General features: G+C 36.2%; 1 protein-coding gene across 2 annotated transcripts in view; it reads left to right on the top strand.

Annotated features, from left to right (window-relative positions):
- The window catches only part of otofa (otoferlin a), a gene marked incomplete at both ends in the record, with an annotated part of 80,900 nt that overhangs the window by 42,655 nt on the left and 23,795 nt on the right, over positions 1-14,450 (top strand). For both annotated transcript variants that reach the window (XM_081377703.1, XM_081377702.1), the window contains 10 exons: positions 5,911-5,984; positions 6,208-6,334; positions 6,813-6,867; positions 7,833-7,964; positions 8,606-8,668; positions 8,815-8,899; positions 8,979-9,138; positions 9,352-9,538; positions 9,945-10,131; positions 10,266-10,489. In XM_081377703.1, coding sequence (XP_081233829.1) covers positions 5,911-5,984; positions 6,208-6,334; positions 6,813-6,867; positions 7,833-7,964; positions 8,606-8,668; positions 8,815-8,899; positions 8,979-9,138; positions 9,352-9,538; positions 9,945-10,131; positions 10,266-10,489 — 1,294 coding nt within the window. The remainder of the gene's footprint in view (positions 1-5,910; positions 5,985-6,207; positions 6,335-6,812; positions 6,868-7,832; positions 7,965-8,605; positions 8,669-8,814; positions 8,900-8,978; positions 9,139-9,351; positions 9,539-9,944; positions 10,132-10,265; positions 10,490-14,450) is intronic.

Raw genomic sequence — 14,450 nt, forward strand, 5'->3', positions numbered from 1 at the left:
TTGGCCCTCTTCCTATTGAAAAAACAAAAGTTGTACCCAAGATGGCCGACTTCTAAATGGCCACCATGGTCACCACCCATCTTGAGGAGTTTGCCCCCTCACATATACTAATGTGCCACAAACAGGACTTTAATATCACCAACCATTCCCATGTTATTACGGTGTATCCATATAAATGGCCCACCCTGTAGATACGGTAAAGGGTAATACGGGATATGTTTATAACGTTTTGTTTTCGTTTCGTTTTTTAATAACAGTATTATTTAGAAATTTTATGTGCAATAATATGACTGTTTATGTCCTAATTTATTACTAATTATTGGACTCTTTTTATTCTTGCATTGTCTATTCTAGTTTTTTATTGCTATTATGTTATTTACACACTCCCGACGAAGCTGCTTAGACATACAACCTAGTTTCTAATGTTTTTATTGGATATAATGTTTTTATCTTGTGTTTTGACCGGGACCTTAGTACTTAGTTTAGTTCCTTCATGTAAAAATGTGTATGGAATGACAATAAAACACCCTTTAACCCTTAACCTTGACTATGGGATATTGCGCTCTTGTGCCATTTGCTGAAGACACCTTTATTCACGCCTGAAAGGATAATGACGCATGACGACGTGGGCGGGTTTACCTGCACACAGCATATAAATGCAGTCGCATGCTTCATTCTCTTTGTTCAGTCCTGCTGTTCACCAAGCCTCAGACTGTGCAGGGCTCAGAGGTGTTGTTCCTCGTTTCCCTCCTTCTAGGAACAGAAGTTATATGCATAACTCAACGTTCCTATTCAGTCGGTTCACTCGGTACAACACATGACTATGGAACATATATTCATGCCCCACAAATTCGCTGAATTAAATTTAATTGAATTAAATGTAAGGGACCAGCACCGGCACATACCCCTATTCCTTTTTCGAGGTAGCGACGTCCACTGGTTAAAATACCCCTGTGGTGAGCATGGACTGAGTTACCATCACCGCAGTGACATCTAGTTGGTAAACTGGACAAATGTGTGCAGTGATGCCCAACTGGCAGACGCACGAAAATCTTAAACCAAGCCCATGCCATTCCCATGCCCCTCATAGAGTGGGCACACACCCCGGCAGGCAGAACCAACTCCTTAAATGCTATGGAAAGAGCTTTCTACAGTCCAATGCGAAAGACATTGTTTAGATAGCAGCATCCCACTGCCTGTTTTGGAAAAGATGACATCGCACAGGGCATGAAGCAAGTCTCATGTCTTCCTCTGAGTCAGAAATTTTACAGGACAGGCAGCTCGAAAGAGAGTGCACTCCCAACATGACTTTAGGTGTATTCGCATTCGGACACAACACCACCAAACGCAAATTGGATTCATTTTTTGTCAACAGGATGGTCCGCGGATGGTCCATTCACAACATCCACGTGCAGCCCAATTTTTGTGACAGCATGGATGGTGCTCGTACAAAAGCGCATGTGCGAGTGACTTGAGCACTTGAAAACCAAATCCGCTAGATGTTTGGCGTATACACACTTTGTCTTTCCATGCACACAGCCAAACGAGCATAGTTTGAAAGGCTTGCGCTCTCCAGTGTAATGTGGAAAATGAAATATACCTGGATCTTTAAAGAACTGAAAGGCAAGCAGGTACGCAGCACCATTAATGCCCTCATGACAAGTCGAAACGGTTGTTGGTATGGGAGTGACCTTCCTTCGGAAATCAGTATCCCCATACGACGATACACTAAGCCTCAAATACCCACTACTTCAATGCAACACACTTCAAAATGCAAGCGCTTTGTATTGTAGCTACAATCAGATTCTCCCTTTCAACAGGTAGGCCCCTAGAGACCACAGTTCCAGCTGAGGAAGCCACAACAATGGCATGATGCTTACTTACCATGTCTTCACTGGCCAGCAAGAAGCCGCCAAAATCAGTGACAAACCCTTCCCGCTATACCCTGTCAAGGGTGGGCTGTATCAGCTCGATTTGTGCTCATATTCCATCATGTCTAAATGCCAGTGAATAAAAATGAAGTTCCTTTCTCATCTCTCTCCTAGATGTCACGTTCCCTTCTTTTATATTGTGTTGACAGTTGTTGCATTGCTTGTATTATGGTAGAGGTCATAATTCTTAAACAGGGTTTAGAAATAAAGCGATCAGTGACTTTTTGTGCGTCCCAGTTTAGCATCTTGGCTCATAAAATATAAAATGTCACCTGAGCTCACCCCACACACTAAATAATATGCAAAGGTCATTATTCAGTAAACAGGGGGAAGAGGGATTACAGTCTTTATCAAAGTGGGTTTGTCGTTTTGTGAAGGTTTAAGTTCTTAAGGGACAGTCAATGTAGATAGACTGAGCTGACCATATGAAAACCACATGAAAGTGCCGAATTTGGCATTTAATGATGGAATTAAACATATGTTATTTATTTGTCTCAAGTACTTTAAAGACTGACAGTGTCCACAAATGTCCTTCTCCTAGGCATTCACAATAGTGCCGCCTCCATTGTGTGCATCTCAAAGCGCAATCTGAGACTCTGGCTTTGTTCTCTGTAGCAACGCTGTCTGTCAGACTGATGGTTTCCTGACCATCCTTTCTTGACTAAACAGTCAGTGCTGAAAGTCTGCCCTACATAAAGGAAGTACTGCTAGACCTTCGGTAAGGATATTGCATGTGTCCCAAAGACCTGGAGAACCGCTGTGGTTAGTGCTGTGGATTGCGCTGTGCGTTGCCTGTTTCTCCTTGACTGCTGAAGTGAAGCCTTAGATTAAACAGAGCTGGTCTCATCACGCTCTAAAAATCATTTAATTAGTGTTAGGTTACCTTATGTCTTGATACAATCCAGTCTTTTCTTCTCGATTTTGTCCAAACTAATCAGCATACTCTGGAGAGTTCTATGTTTTTTGTGTGTGTGTGTTTTTGTGGTGATCCCAAGATGACATTGTTTAGGTTAAGAAACTATTATGTCCAGTTACAGTTAATTTGTACATCTGATAAGCCAAGACAGTTAATACAGCACATTTATAATTGGTAAAATGAATCAAACTTGCAGAATGGGAAAAATGGAAAATATTGATCTATATATATATATATATATAATATATATATATATATATATATATATATATATATATATATATATATATATATATATATATATATATATATATATATATATATTATAGAATAGTAAACAAAGCTGTTGCATAGTTTGTATTATATATACTGTATATTTGATTTATTAATATACAGTAAATTCCATGATCACTTTAAGTATTGATCAATTTAAGGCATCCTTTCTGAATAAATGTATTAATTTCAAAGAAACAAACAAACCAAAAAACTTACTGACCCCGCATTTTTTGAACAGTAGTGTATGTAGATTTATAGAACAGTAATTTACTTTATGTAATATAAGTAATTGTATCGGACACATCTGTAAGAGAGTGAGAGTGAGTGAGTTAGTGTGTGTGTGTGTGTGTGTGTGTGTGTGTGTGTGTGTGTGTGTGTGTGTGTGTGTGTGTGTGTGCGTGTGTGTGTGTGTGTGTGTGTGTGTGAGGTCACATACTCTCCTGTTACTTTATCACTCATACCTGGTCTTCATCTCAAGTTCTCCCTTATTGTGGACGCCTATTTAGTTTGAGAAGTGTCTCTTTGCCGGTTTTTTATTTTTTATTTTTTACTTTGATCTGGACTAGCCACTAAAAATGGACATGTAGTACACACTCTAGTCAGGAATACCTCTCTTTTTTCACATATTTCTCTGTTGGTGGTTGTCAGCGTTTGGTGAGTATCCTGTATATGTGTATTTTGTTGGGGTGTTCATAGCAATGTTAATGTAAACTAGTTCCTTCTGTTTTGCAGTTCATATACTTGTTAAAATAAACCTGCTTAATCCATGAGTTCTGTTAATAATAAAAACTTTTGAAAGCTTAATTTAGCGTTTTATTATATATATTCAGTCATGCACTAAGTGACCTGTTGCACCCTGAAAACATGCCTGATGAATACCTTATGTCATTTCTATATGTTGATATAGAAAAAATATACTCTTTTGTTTGATATAACTTCATGTTTGGCTCAGTATGTATTTTAGAGGGGTGTTTAACTTATGAATAGTCCCCCTTTAAAAAGTTAATTGCTGGACTTCTAGAAAAAATTATAATATCTTAAATAATTTCTACTAATGGATAAAAACTTGCAAGTTCTAAAGACTTTTTCCTCACTGTCACTTTGAGATGACGACAAAGATTCAGCGAAACAGATTCCAGAGGATATGTTTCCACCAAGACTGAGATACAAATAGAGACTAAATTACAGAATAATGTTTGAAAATTTTGAAATAAGTAACTGTATTTCTTGGACTGGAAAGACAGTCCTGATTTGTGCTGCTGTCTTATTATTTGGTGATTTATGTAATTCATCCAAATAATGGAGAATTCACTGTGATCCTGATACATTTTCACTCTGTTTAAAATGCTCAAAGGAAATAAAGGAACAAAACGATCGGGATTTCTTTCATCTTGTCCTGAGAAAGTATCTATATCCACAGATCACAGCTAATTGGAGAATTGTGTCCATCTTGTTGAATAATTAAGGGCCATTATTTGTCCAGCCGGCCTGTGACATCATCAGGCCTTTGTAGAACTGATATCTAATCACCATAATATCAGTGCAGAGTTATTGGACACCACTGGGGCTATTGTGAGTGGGGTCTCGCTGTTGAGTGATAAATATCACAGAAATTTTCCATCATGGGAAAACTTATCGTGCTCCAGCAGTGATTATTTGATTGCACTCCAGCACTGTCTACAAGAGAATAAACAGTTTTAATGTAAGATAAACAGTGTAAATAAAAGATAAAACTTCACCTGTAGAGCAAACATTTGTATATGGAAAGTAAGCTTGGTGTTAATTATTTATTTTATTGAGTTGAGTTGTGGAATGTCACTGCTTTTTATACAGTATCTATGTAACAATCTTATTTCTTAGTTTAAACTGGTATAACTTATTCAGTGTTTGAGAGGATCAGAGGCACACTGTAAAATCCAACAGTGATTCTAACTAACACTTTTTAGTTAACTTAAATCTTAATGGACTTTTCACTAATTTCCTCCACTTCTGCAGTTATTTTTATCTGTTTGCATTCACTCATTTCCCAAAGTCATCTTGAATGTTGAAAATGTAATACAACTGAAAAATTTGAGAGAACATCACATGAGCTGACTTCATAAATTGATGTTGATTTTCCTAAAATGTTTTTAGTCACCATTATGGCGATTAGTGATCCCTTTGGTTGGGCACTTCATTTATATTATTGTAAATCTCTTCCCATTGATGCAACAAGAAATCAGTTATTCGGTTTCAAAGGAAGAGATTATATATGTATGTATGTATGTATGTATGTATGTATGTATGAATGAATGAATGAATGATGTATAACATAACTATACTGTATTTCATGTCAATTAATGATCTTTTATAATTTTGTTGCTAACACTTATGTCCTAAACACCTTGTGAAACTTTTAATTGGGTTTATATATTCCCTCTATATTTGTGACAATCTTGCAATTGATCATGCTTGAGTCACACAGACTTCAACATTCAGCATGCAAAACACAACAATGGTAACAATTATATTTTATTTAAAGTAAATTATCAAGTACTCTCTACAGTTCTTTTTTTGAGAACTCTTGTGTAAGTGAACTATACTAACTAAGCATTTGTCAGTACCACATACTATTCCTATTTCACTTTACTTGTTTTGTTTAAAGCGATCGTTTTGCATGCTTTTTTTAAGTAAGCCCAACTAATTAGATTTTACAGTGTAGTGGTGATTTTAAAACTAATCACAGTGCACATATTGTGACCTTTTTCCCCCATTCATGCCCTTCTAAATGTTTGTTTTATGTTGTAGGACAGGAAAAGCAGTGTTTTCAGCCATGAAACTGGGCAAGACACGTAGCTCCAAAGATGACCACAAAAAAGGAGGTAAATATCGCTGATCATTAGAGAGTTGCAAATGTATTTATTTATTAGTTGAGAGAGGAAAACCAGAACCAAACTGAAATGAGAATTTTTGTCTGCATTTTAGTGCTCAAATTTGTGTCTATATTTTGTGTCACTCTAGTGCTCAAAGCAAACTGGAGATTTTACATTTGACATCAATAGGAAAGATCTTGCAGTATTAACTCAGCTGTACTCTTGTGCACAGATGACCCGGCCATTTTGGATGCAGAAGATCTGGATCGAAAGGCTATGCGTCTGGGCGGTGGGCTTGACCCTGATACCATATCACTGGCCTCTGTTACTGCAGTGACCACTAATGTCTCCAACAAAAGGTCACATATCTGATGTGCACATGGTGTATTTTTAAAGCAGTACACAAGTTTATCTGTTTGCATCCTTTGAAAAGGTCACAGTGAAGAAAAACCTCAGTATTTCTTTTTTTGAAAGCTTTTTTTCCCTGTTCTTCTGTAAAGAAAGAACAGTTTGTAGAGTTTAAATTAGGCCTGTCACTTTAATGTTCTTTTGTGTGATTGAAAATAACACACAGTCTCAAGACAGTTTGTAAAAATAAAAATTGTAAATTGAAATAAGCAAATATTTTTATTTTATTTTTATTTGTTATTTTAATTATTATTTGTATTTTTTAATAAAATAATAATAATAATGTGATTAATAGAGATCAATTTGAATAGTCACATTGGAGACCTGGTTCAACTAACATGTAATTCATTTGATTAAAACGACTAATCAGTTGACAGGCCTAGTTCAAATGTATTTCATGAAGTTTGATCTTCACTTCTTGTTTTTCAGATCAAAACCTGACATTAAGATGGAGCCCAGTTCAGGGCGTCCTGTGGATTATCAGGTATAGACAAAAGCAGACAGAGAGGCAGGCTAAAAAACATTCCCACATTCCCAGTAACTGCACGGCCTTGAACTGCCAACCAGACATGTTAAACCAGTGGCATTTAACCTTGAGTAGTGCATTCTGCTGAAAGCCCTGAATATAAAGAGCCGTCCCAAATAAACAACATCGGCCTTGAGCTTCAGTTTTTCAGAGAAGCCTTTAATGTTTGCTTACTAATTGTCCTCTGCATGGCTGTTGTGTTGAGCTGTTGAATTGCAAATTCGTTTCAGTTCTGGCACTGTGTAATCCATATATGTGTGCTGTGTAAGTGTTTTTAGGTCTTTTTTTATTTTATTTCCTTATCTCAAGCTGTTCATATTATGCTTGAAGTTGGGAGCTCTTTGATTTTCCTTTTTTCTCCTACATTAACTTTTGGGACTCGTTTGCACTTTGCAGAATAAATCACTGCAGCAATAAGTGTTGTTAGTGTCTGAATTCTTCTGGAAGCAAGTTTCTGTGGAGAGAGGTTTGTTTAAATGCGACTCGTCGCTTTGGAGTGTATAATAAAGACAGCAAAAATGTAGCAGAAATGAGAGAGGTAGTTAATTTTAACTGTGCAAACCTGAATTAGATGGCCCTGGTCACTTAAAAAACTGAAACTAAAATTACAGAAGTATTAGGATTTTCCTTCCATTGACTAAGTTTGACTTTATTTGTCCATATGCAGCCTCAGATATGTACTGTATGATTCTGTGATTCAATAGAAAACTGTAGCTCATTTGTCATTTGATTCCCTTAAGCAAACTTGACTAATTAGCCCTTGGCATAACACATTGCACTCCCACGTAAACACAGCCTCATCGTTCTTAATCAGCGTCTGACACACACCAACTGAGTGGTTTATATTCTGTTTTTTTCCCCCCAGATGTTATTTTTATATCAATTTTATTTTGATGATACTCCAATTAAAATGTCTTTTTCAGATCAGTGTTACAGTAATCGAGGCCCGTCAGTTGATTGGTTTGAACATGGACCCTGTGGTTTGTGTGGAAATCGGAGAGGAAAAGAAGTATACATCAATGAAGGAGTCCACAAACTGCCCCTACTACAATGAGGTTACATTCACATTGCTGAAAAATCTGAGCAAAGGATTTCTGTCATTTCAGACACTTTAGTGGTCTATTTACTGACAGGTCCAGTGTATAACGGATTAGAACCGCTAAAGAGACTATCTTGCAGTTTTTTCATGATCCTTTTCAGTATCAATCCTTAAAGGGATACTCCACTTTTTTTGGAAATAGGCTCATTTTACAACTCCCCCAGAGTTAAACAGTTGAGTTTTACCGTTTTCGAATCCATTCAGCCGATCTCCGGGTCTGGCGGTACCACTTTTAGCATAGCTTAGCATAGATCATTGAATCGGACAGGACCATTAGCATCTCTCTCTTGGTCAACTCTTTGGTCATTTTTTTGAGAGAGATGCTAATGGTCCTGTCCGATTCAATGATCTATGCTAAGCTATGCTAAAAGTGTTACCGCCAGACCCGGAGTTCGGCTGAATGGATTCGAAAACGGTAAAACTCAACTGTTTAACTCTGGGGGAGTTGTAAAATGATCCTATTTCCAAAAAAAGTGGAGTATCCCTTTAAATGACACGTAAATCCACCCACATTGTTTATACAGTTTGATAAACAACCTAGCTTTATAAACTTCATATCCATACATTATATCCATTTTTTTCTCTATCTTTCAACAGTACTTTGTCTTTGACTTCCACGTGCCTCCAGATGTCATGTTTGACAAGATCCTGAAGATATCAGTGAGTAGATTAATCCTCTTTTCATGATCTTTCACATCTTCCAGCAGATGATTGTACGTACGTATAATAAAAAAAAAAACTCCATGAAAACCATTGGAAAAAACAGATGTAAATTGAGTGAGTTGTATTTCTGTTCTAAATTGAAGGTAATACATTCTAAAAACCTTCTACGAAGTGGCACCCTGGTAGGCACCTTCAAACTAGATGTGGGAACTGTTTACTCACAAGCGGGTCAGTAACCATGGAAATAAGTAAGAGATGTCCTAATTAGATAGGAAAAAGACTATTAATTGGTACTTGTACATTACAGAGCATCAGTTCCATCACAAATGGGCAATGCTGTCCGACCCTGATGACATCACAGCTGGCGGCAAAGGTTACGTTAAGTGTGACATTGCAGTCGTAGGAAAAGGAGACAATATCAAGACTCCCCACAAGGCCAATGAAACAGATGAGGATGACATAGAGGGGTCAGAAACAGATATATTCATACATAAACATTCATACATGTATTCATTTATAAATTCGAGTGTACTTTAGATCCCCAAATGTTCATGAACAAAAGTTTAAACTGCATCCCACACCATCTAATGCTTTATTTATACATTTATTTATTAATTTGTTCATTTATTTATTTGAGTGTCATGTTGGTCTGTTCTCATGTGTGTTATGATCTATTCCAGGAATCTTCTCTTACCGGAGGGTGTTCCATCAGAGAGACAGTGGGCTCGGTTTTATGTTAAGATTTATAGAGCTGAGGGACTACCTAAAATGAACACCAGCATCATGGCCAACGTGAAGAAAGCTTTTATCGGGGAGAACAGGGACCTTGTGGACCCTTATGTCCTGGTGCAGTTTGCAGGGCAGAAGGTGAGAAAGTCTGAAGACTCTCAGTAAGAGATCAATATTTTTATCCATCCAATTTTATATATTAGACATTGAGAAAAAAATACTATTGTAAAGGATTCTCTTGTTTTTTGTGGGGTGGGTTTGTCATGTGTCCTAGTTTTCTGTTTTCTTTCCATGGTTTTTCATTGATTGATTATCCGTTACACCAGTCATTCATTTAGTTGATTAGTTTGTCTGGTTATTTAAGCTCTGCCTTTCTTTAACTTCGTTGTCTGTTCACGTCACGATATTAATGGTTGTTCTGTTTCTAGTTCTGAGTTTTTGGTAATAAATATTTAAACTTCAACAAATAGATCCATTTCCTCACCTTTTTGCAACCGTTATTTTTTTAATTATACACATTTCTTATGACACCTTACACATGCAGGGTAAAACGTCAGTTCAGAAGAGCAGCTACGAGCCCATCTGGAATGAGCAAATAGTCTTCACTGAGATGTTCCCACCTTTGTGTAGGCGTTTGAAAGTTCAGATCCGTGATTCAGATAAGGTGAATGATGTTGCCATAGGAACCCATTTCATCGATCTACGCAAGATTGCAAATGATGGAGACAAAGGTAACGGTTATCTGTCCCAATGAAACACTAACAGTTAAATGTGTGTACATCCATAAACAGTGGTTGTAAATAAACAGATCTCTAAAAACTAAACAAAAAACACGAGAATTGACTCCTCTTCCATCTCTCCCCAGGGTTCTTGCCCACTATGGGCCCAGCTTGGGTGAATATGTATGGTTCTACCCGTAACTACACCCTGATGGATGAGCACCAGGACCTGAACGAGGGGCTGGGGGAGGGTGTTTCCTTCAGGGCACGCCTCCTCATTAGTGTCGCAGTGGAGATCCTGGACACCTCTTCCACTGAGATAATGAGCTCTACTGAGGTACAAATGGAGCCAGTGTCCAACATCTCAGAGGTGAGATTCCTTATTTCCTTTTTAATAGATTAGGTCAAGGCACTGTGACATTTCTCTTGAGATCAGGACTGAAATCTCCGCACTTACCTGTCCCACCATGACATTACACATTGGTTATTCTGCGGGCCTACATATTGTACAGTGTTTAAAAAACTCAAATTCCATCTGGTCCCAGACAAGAACCTCTTGTACCATATCTGGAGACAAATTGATTACAGCTCAGTCCAGATTATTGAAATATCAACTGCCCAGTGGGAAATTAAAAGACCAAGCTTGTGTCCTCAGTCATTGCAGATGTGGGAGTCCAGCTGTCTGTGATTTTGTGAGGCCTCTGGGAGCAGTTATTGATTTCCAGATGCATTTTACTGAAGGGCAAGATTTGTTATCACGCTTGATGAAGAGGCAAACATAGGATGCTGATAGTCCCAATTGCCCTTCATGGCATGACTAACCTGATGCTTTAAAAGCCTGTGCATTGATCCAAGCTGTTGACAGGGGCGTAGCAGCCGCGGGGGACGACAGGGACACAGCCCACCCAAGCTGATTCTGTCCCTCGCACATTTGAGTGAACATACATTCAGCCAGTCTCAGTTGCGTGTCTGTGCTGTAGTTTTTCTTACTTGATTTATAAACGTACATACTGTATTTGTTTGGCCCTTGATGGTTATGTTGACTGACATCTGTGCACAAACCCCCAGATGTGGGAGGCTAATAAACCTTCTGCTGTCTGTAATGTTATTCAAAGAGCAAGAAATAATTAACAAAAAGAAAATCACTCGCTGCTCTTGACTGAATAACTTTTGTAACTTTAATTGTGAGCATTAATCTGTATTTAATAACACTGGATAGTCTTCACATTTGATTATAGTCATTTCTGTAGTATTTCTTACCTGAATACTACTGTTAGACCCACCGAAATAACTTGAAGGGTTAGTTCACCCAAAAATGAACTACTCACCCTCATGTTGTTCCAACCCCGTAAGACTTTCGTTTATCTTCGGAACACAAATTAAGATGTTTTTGATGAAATCTGAGAGCGGTCTCACTCCTCCATAGGCTTCTATGTTATTACTGAAACTTGCCAGCCCAGAAAGTTAGTAAAGATAATGTTTAAAATAGTCCAAGTGACTACAGTGGCTCAACCAAGTTTATCAAGCGGCGAGAATACTTTTTGTGTGCAAAAAACCCACAAAAATAACAACTTTATTCAACTATTCTATTGGCCAGCATCACACACATGACCAGCGTCAGCCAATAGTGAGCCTTCGTTCTGACGTTGCGCTGCGCTGTTACACTACGGAAGCCATGTTTATTTCACTCTATTGTATTTATTTGTGCTATTGTTTGCAATTTGTTTATTTGTTCTTATTTTATACTGACTGTTTAGTGTTTACTTGTGTCTCTTTTTGTAAATTTAGTTCATCGATTCAAATAAAGCCTCCTTGTTCTGTGCGTAATCTTTTGCAACCAGATTACCCAAAATATATATAAAAAATATGAGATAACTAATTATCTGTATGGAGTAATATGGCAGTTTTCCCCGTGATTTCGAAAATGGTATCGAATATCTATATTTTTCAAGGTATCGTATCGAATTTGGAAATTCTGGTATCATGACAACTGACAACAATAGAACACACTGAAATTAAAGTCAAGAAATTGACAATCTTCGCATCCAGTGCGATGTTACGGAACCAGATAAGTTCATTTAATGAGCAAACCATTTAATGAGCAATACAAGTGGATCAACATTGTTTGAAAAGATTTTACTCAAAAATACAATTAATTTACAAATCGAGCATTACTACTTCACAAAGCTTTTGTTTGGCTTTATAAGACTTAAAATGTAGTGCTCAAGTGGTAACACTTTAGAATACTGTATCTTACTTACTGCATAACTAATAAGTAATTATTGAAGAACTAATAGGTAATTCTTCATTAACTACTTCTTCACTACTGTTAACTACTAAGGAAGATGTGTTAACTAATCAGTATGTAATATATTTTTATGATTGTGTTAAGTAACAGTTAGTTAATCAATAAATAATGAATTCTGTCATAACTCTTGAAGAACTACTACTAATTATCTACTAATTAAGGTTCAAGAAAAATAACTAAGAAGTAACTACTAATGAACAGTCATACAAAACTAACCTCAGATTAGTTTTTATATTTTATATACAGAACTGTGTGTATCTGTTTTCCTCAGCATAGAATGCCATTGAGTAAATTCATGTTTGAGGCAATGACTGAGGGAAACTGAAAATATAGGGAACTTATTAGTAATTCATAAATAATTATCAAATAATTCTGCAGGAATTACTTGGAACCTGGAACAGTATTCTAAAGTGAGAATATAGGGAACTCATTAGTAATTAATAAATAATTATCAAATAATTATCCAGGAATTAGGCTACTTATAACCTGAAACAGTATTCTAAAGTGAACATATAAGGAAATTAATTGGTAATTAACAATTAATTATTAGATAATTCTTCAGGAATTACTTGGAACCTGGAACAGTATTCTAAAGTGAGAATATAGGGAACTCATTAGTAATTAATAAATAATTATCAAATAATTATCCAGGAATTAGGCTACTTATAACCTGAAACATATTCTAAAGTGAACATATAAGGAAATTAATTGGTAATTAACAAATAATTATTAGATAATTCTTCAGGAATTACTTGGAACCTGGAACAGTATTCTAAAGTGAGAATATAGGGAACTCATTAGTAATTAATACAGAATTACCACATACTTCTGACTCAAATCAAACTTACTGTAAAAAACACATTATTAACGGTATTATCTAAACCTTTGTAAAATAGATAAGTTATCATACATTATGATACATTTTGCTAATTAAATAAAAAGTTTGCTTATTTGCAGATCAATATATAGCCTAGTAAATGTTTGCACTTATCTTTCTTATTAGTGCTGAAGAATGACTAAAACTGGCTAGAAAAAAAAAAAAAAAAAAACATTGATCAGTGCTTTTTACTTTTCAAGTAATTACCTTTGTACATTTACTAAGGTAATTTTGAAAATGAATAGGCCAATAGTTTATCATTTTACTGGAGTAATATTTTATTGGGTTATCTGTACTTTTACTCAAGTACTTGATTTGTGTACTTCATCCACCACTCCACTGCTAAAATAAAACGGCTTATTGTAGTAACCACTGTGTATGACTGTTCATTAGTAGTTACTTCTTAGTTATTTTTCTTGCACATTAATTAATAGATAATTAATAATAGTTCTTCAAGAGTTATGACATAATTCATTAGTTATTGATTAACTAACTGAAACTTAACACAATCATACAATTCTATTACATACTAATTAGTTAACACATCTTCCTTAGTAGTTAACAGTAGTGACTTAAGTGTTAATAAATAATTATCTATTAGTTCCTCAATAATTCCTTATTAGTTATGCAGTAAGTAAGATACAGTATTCTAAAGTGTTACCGCTCAAGTTAAATGGACCATTTTTGTGCCACTTTAATGGTGCTTTGTCGTCATTTTGTCGTCAAACTTCAGTCATACAGGTCTGGAATGATGTCATGATGGAATTATGATAGAATTTCCAAATGTACCATTTTTTTTTTGTTAACTATGGATCAATAATTAAGTACCAATCTGGTTTCTATTACTAACTACTAAACTGCCGTAGTTATAATAAAAGTGATTCCCTCACTTTTAAAATAGATTTGATATGAGCATTTAGTTGCAGTAACTACAGAAGGAAAAGAAAGGACGTGGATTTATTTCTTATCTTCTGCTAGGAACAGCAGAGTATAAGAGGGTTATAAGAGGCTAGTGAAAGTTTTATTTGATCAAAGATCATAGGAAGCCCCTGCTGGGTTACAATGCGGCACTGAGCTGCCAACATCTCATGTTAATTATGATTTCAGACTGAGCTCACACGCTTGCGATCACTATTGGGAAAATAT

The sequence above is a fragment of the Scardinius erythrophthalmus genome, assembly GCF_964197995.2.
Source record: "Scardinius erythrophthalmus genome assembly, chromosome: 11".
NCBI lineage: Eukaryota > Metazoa > Chordata > Actinopteri > Cypriniformes > Leuciscidae > Scardinius > Scardinius erythrophthalmus.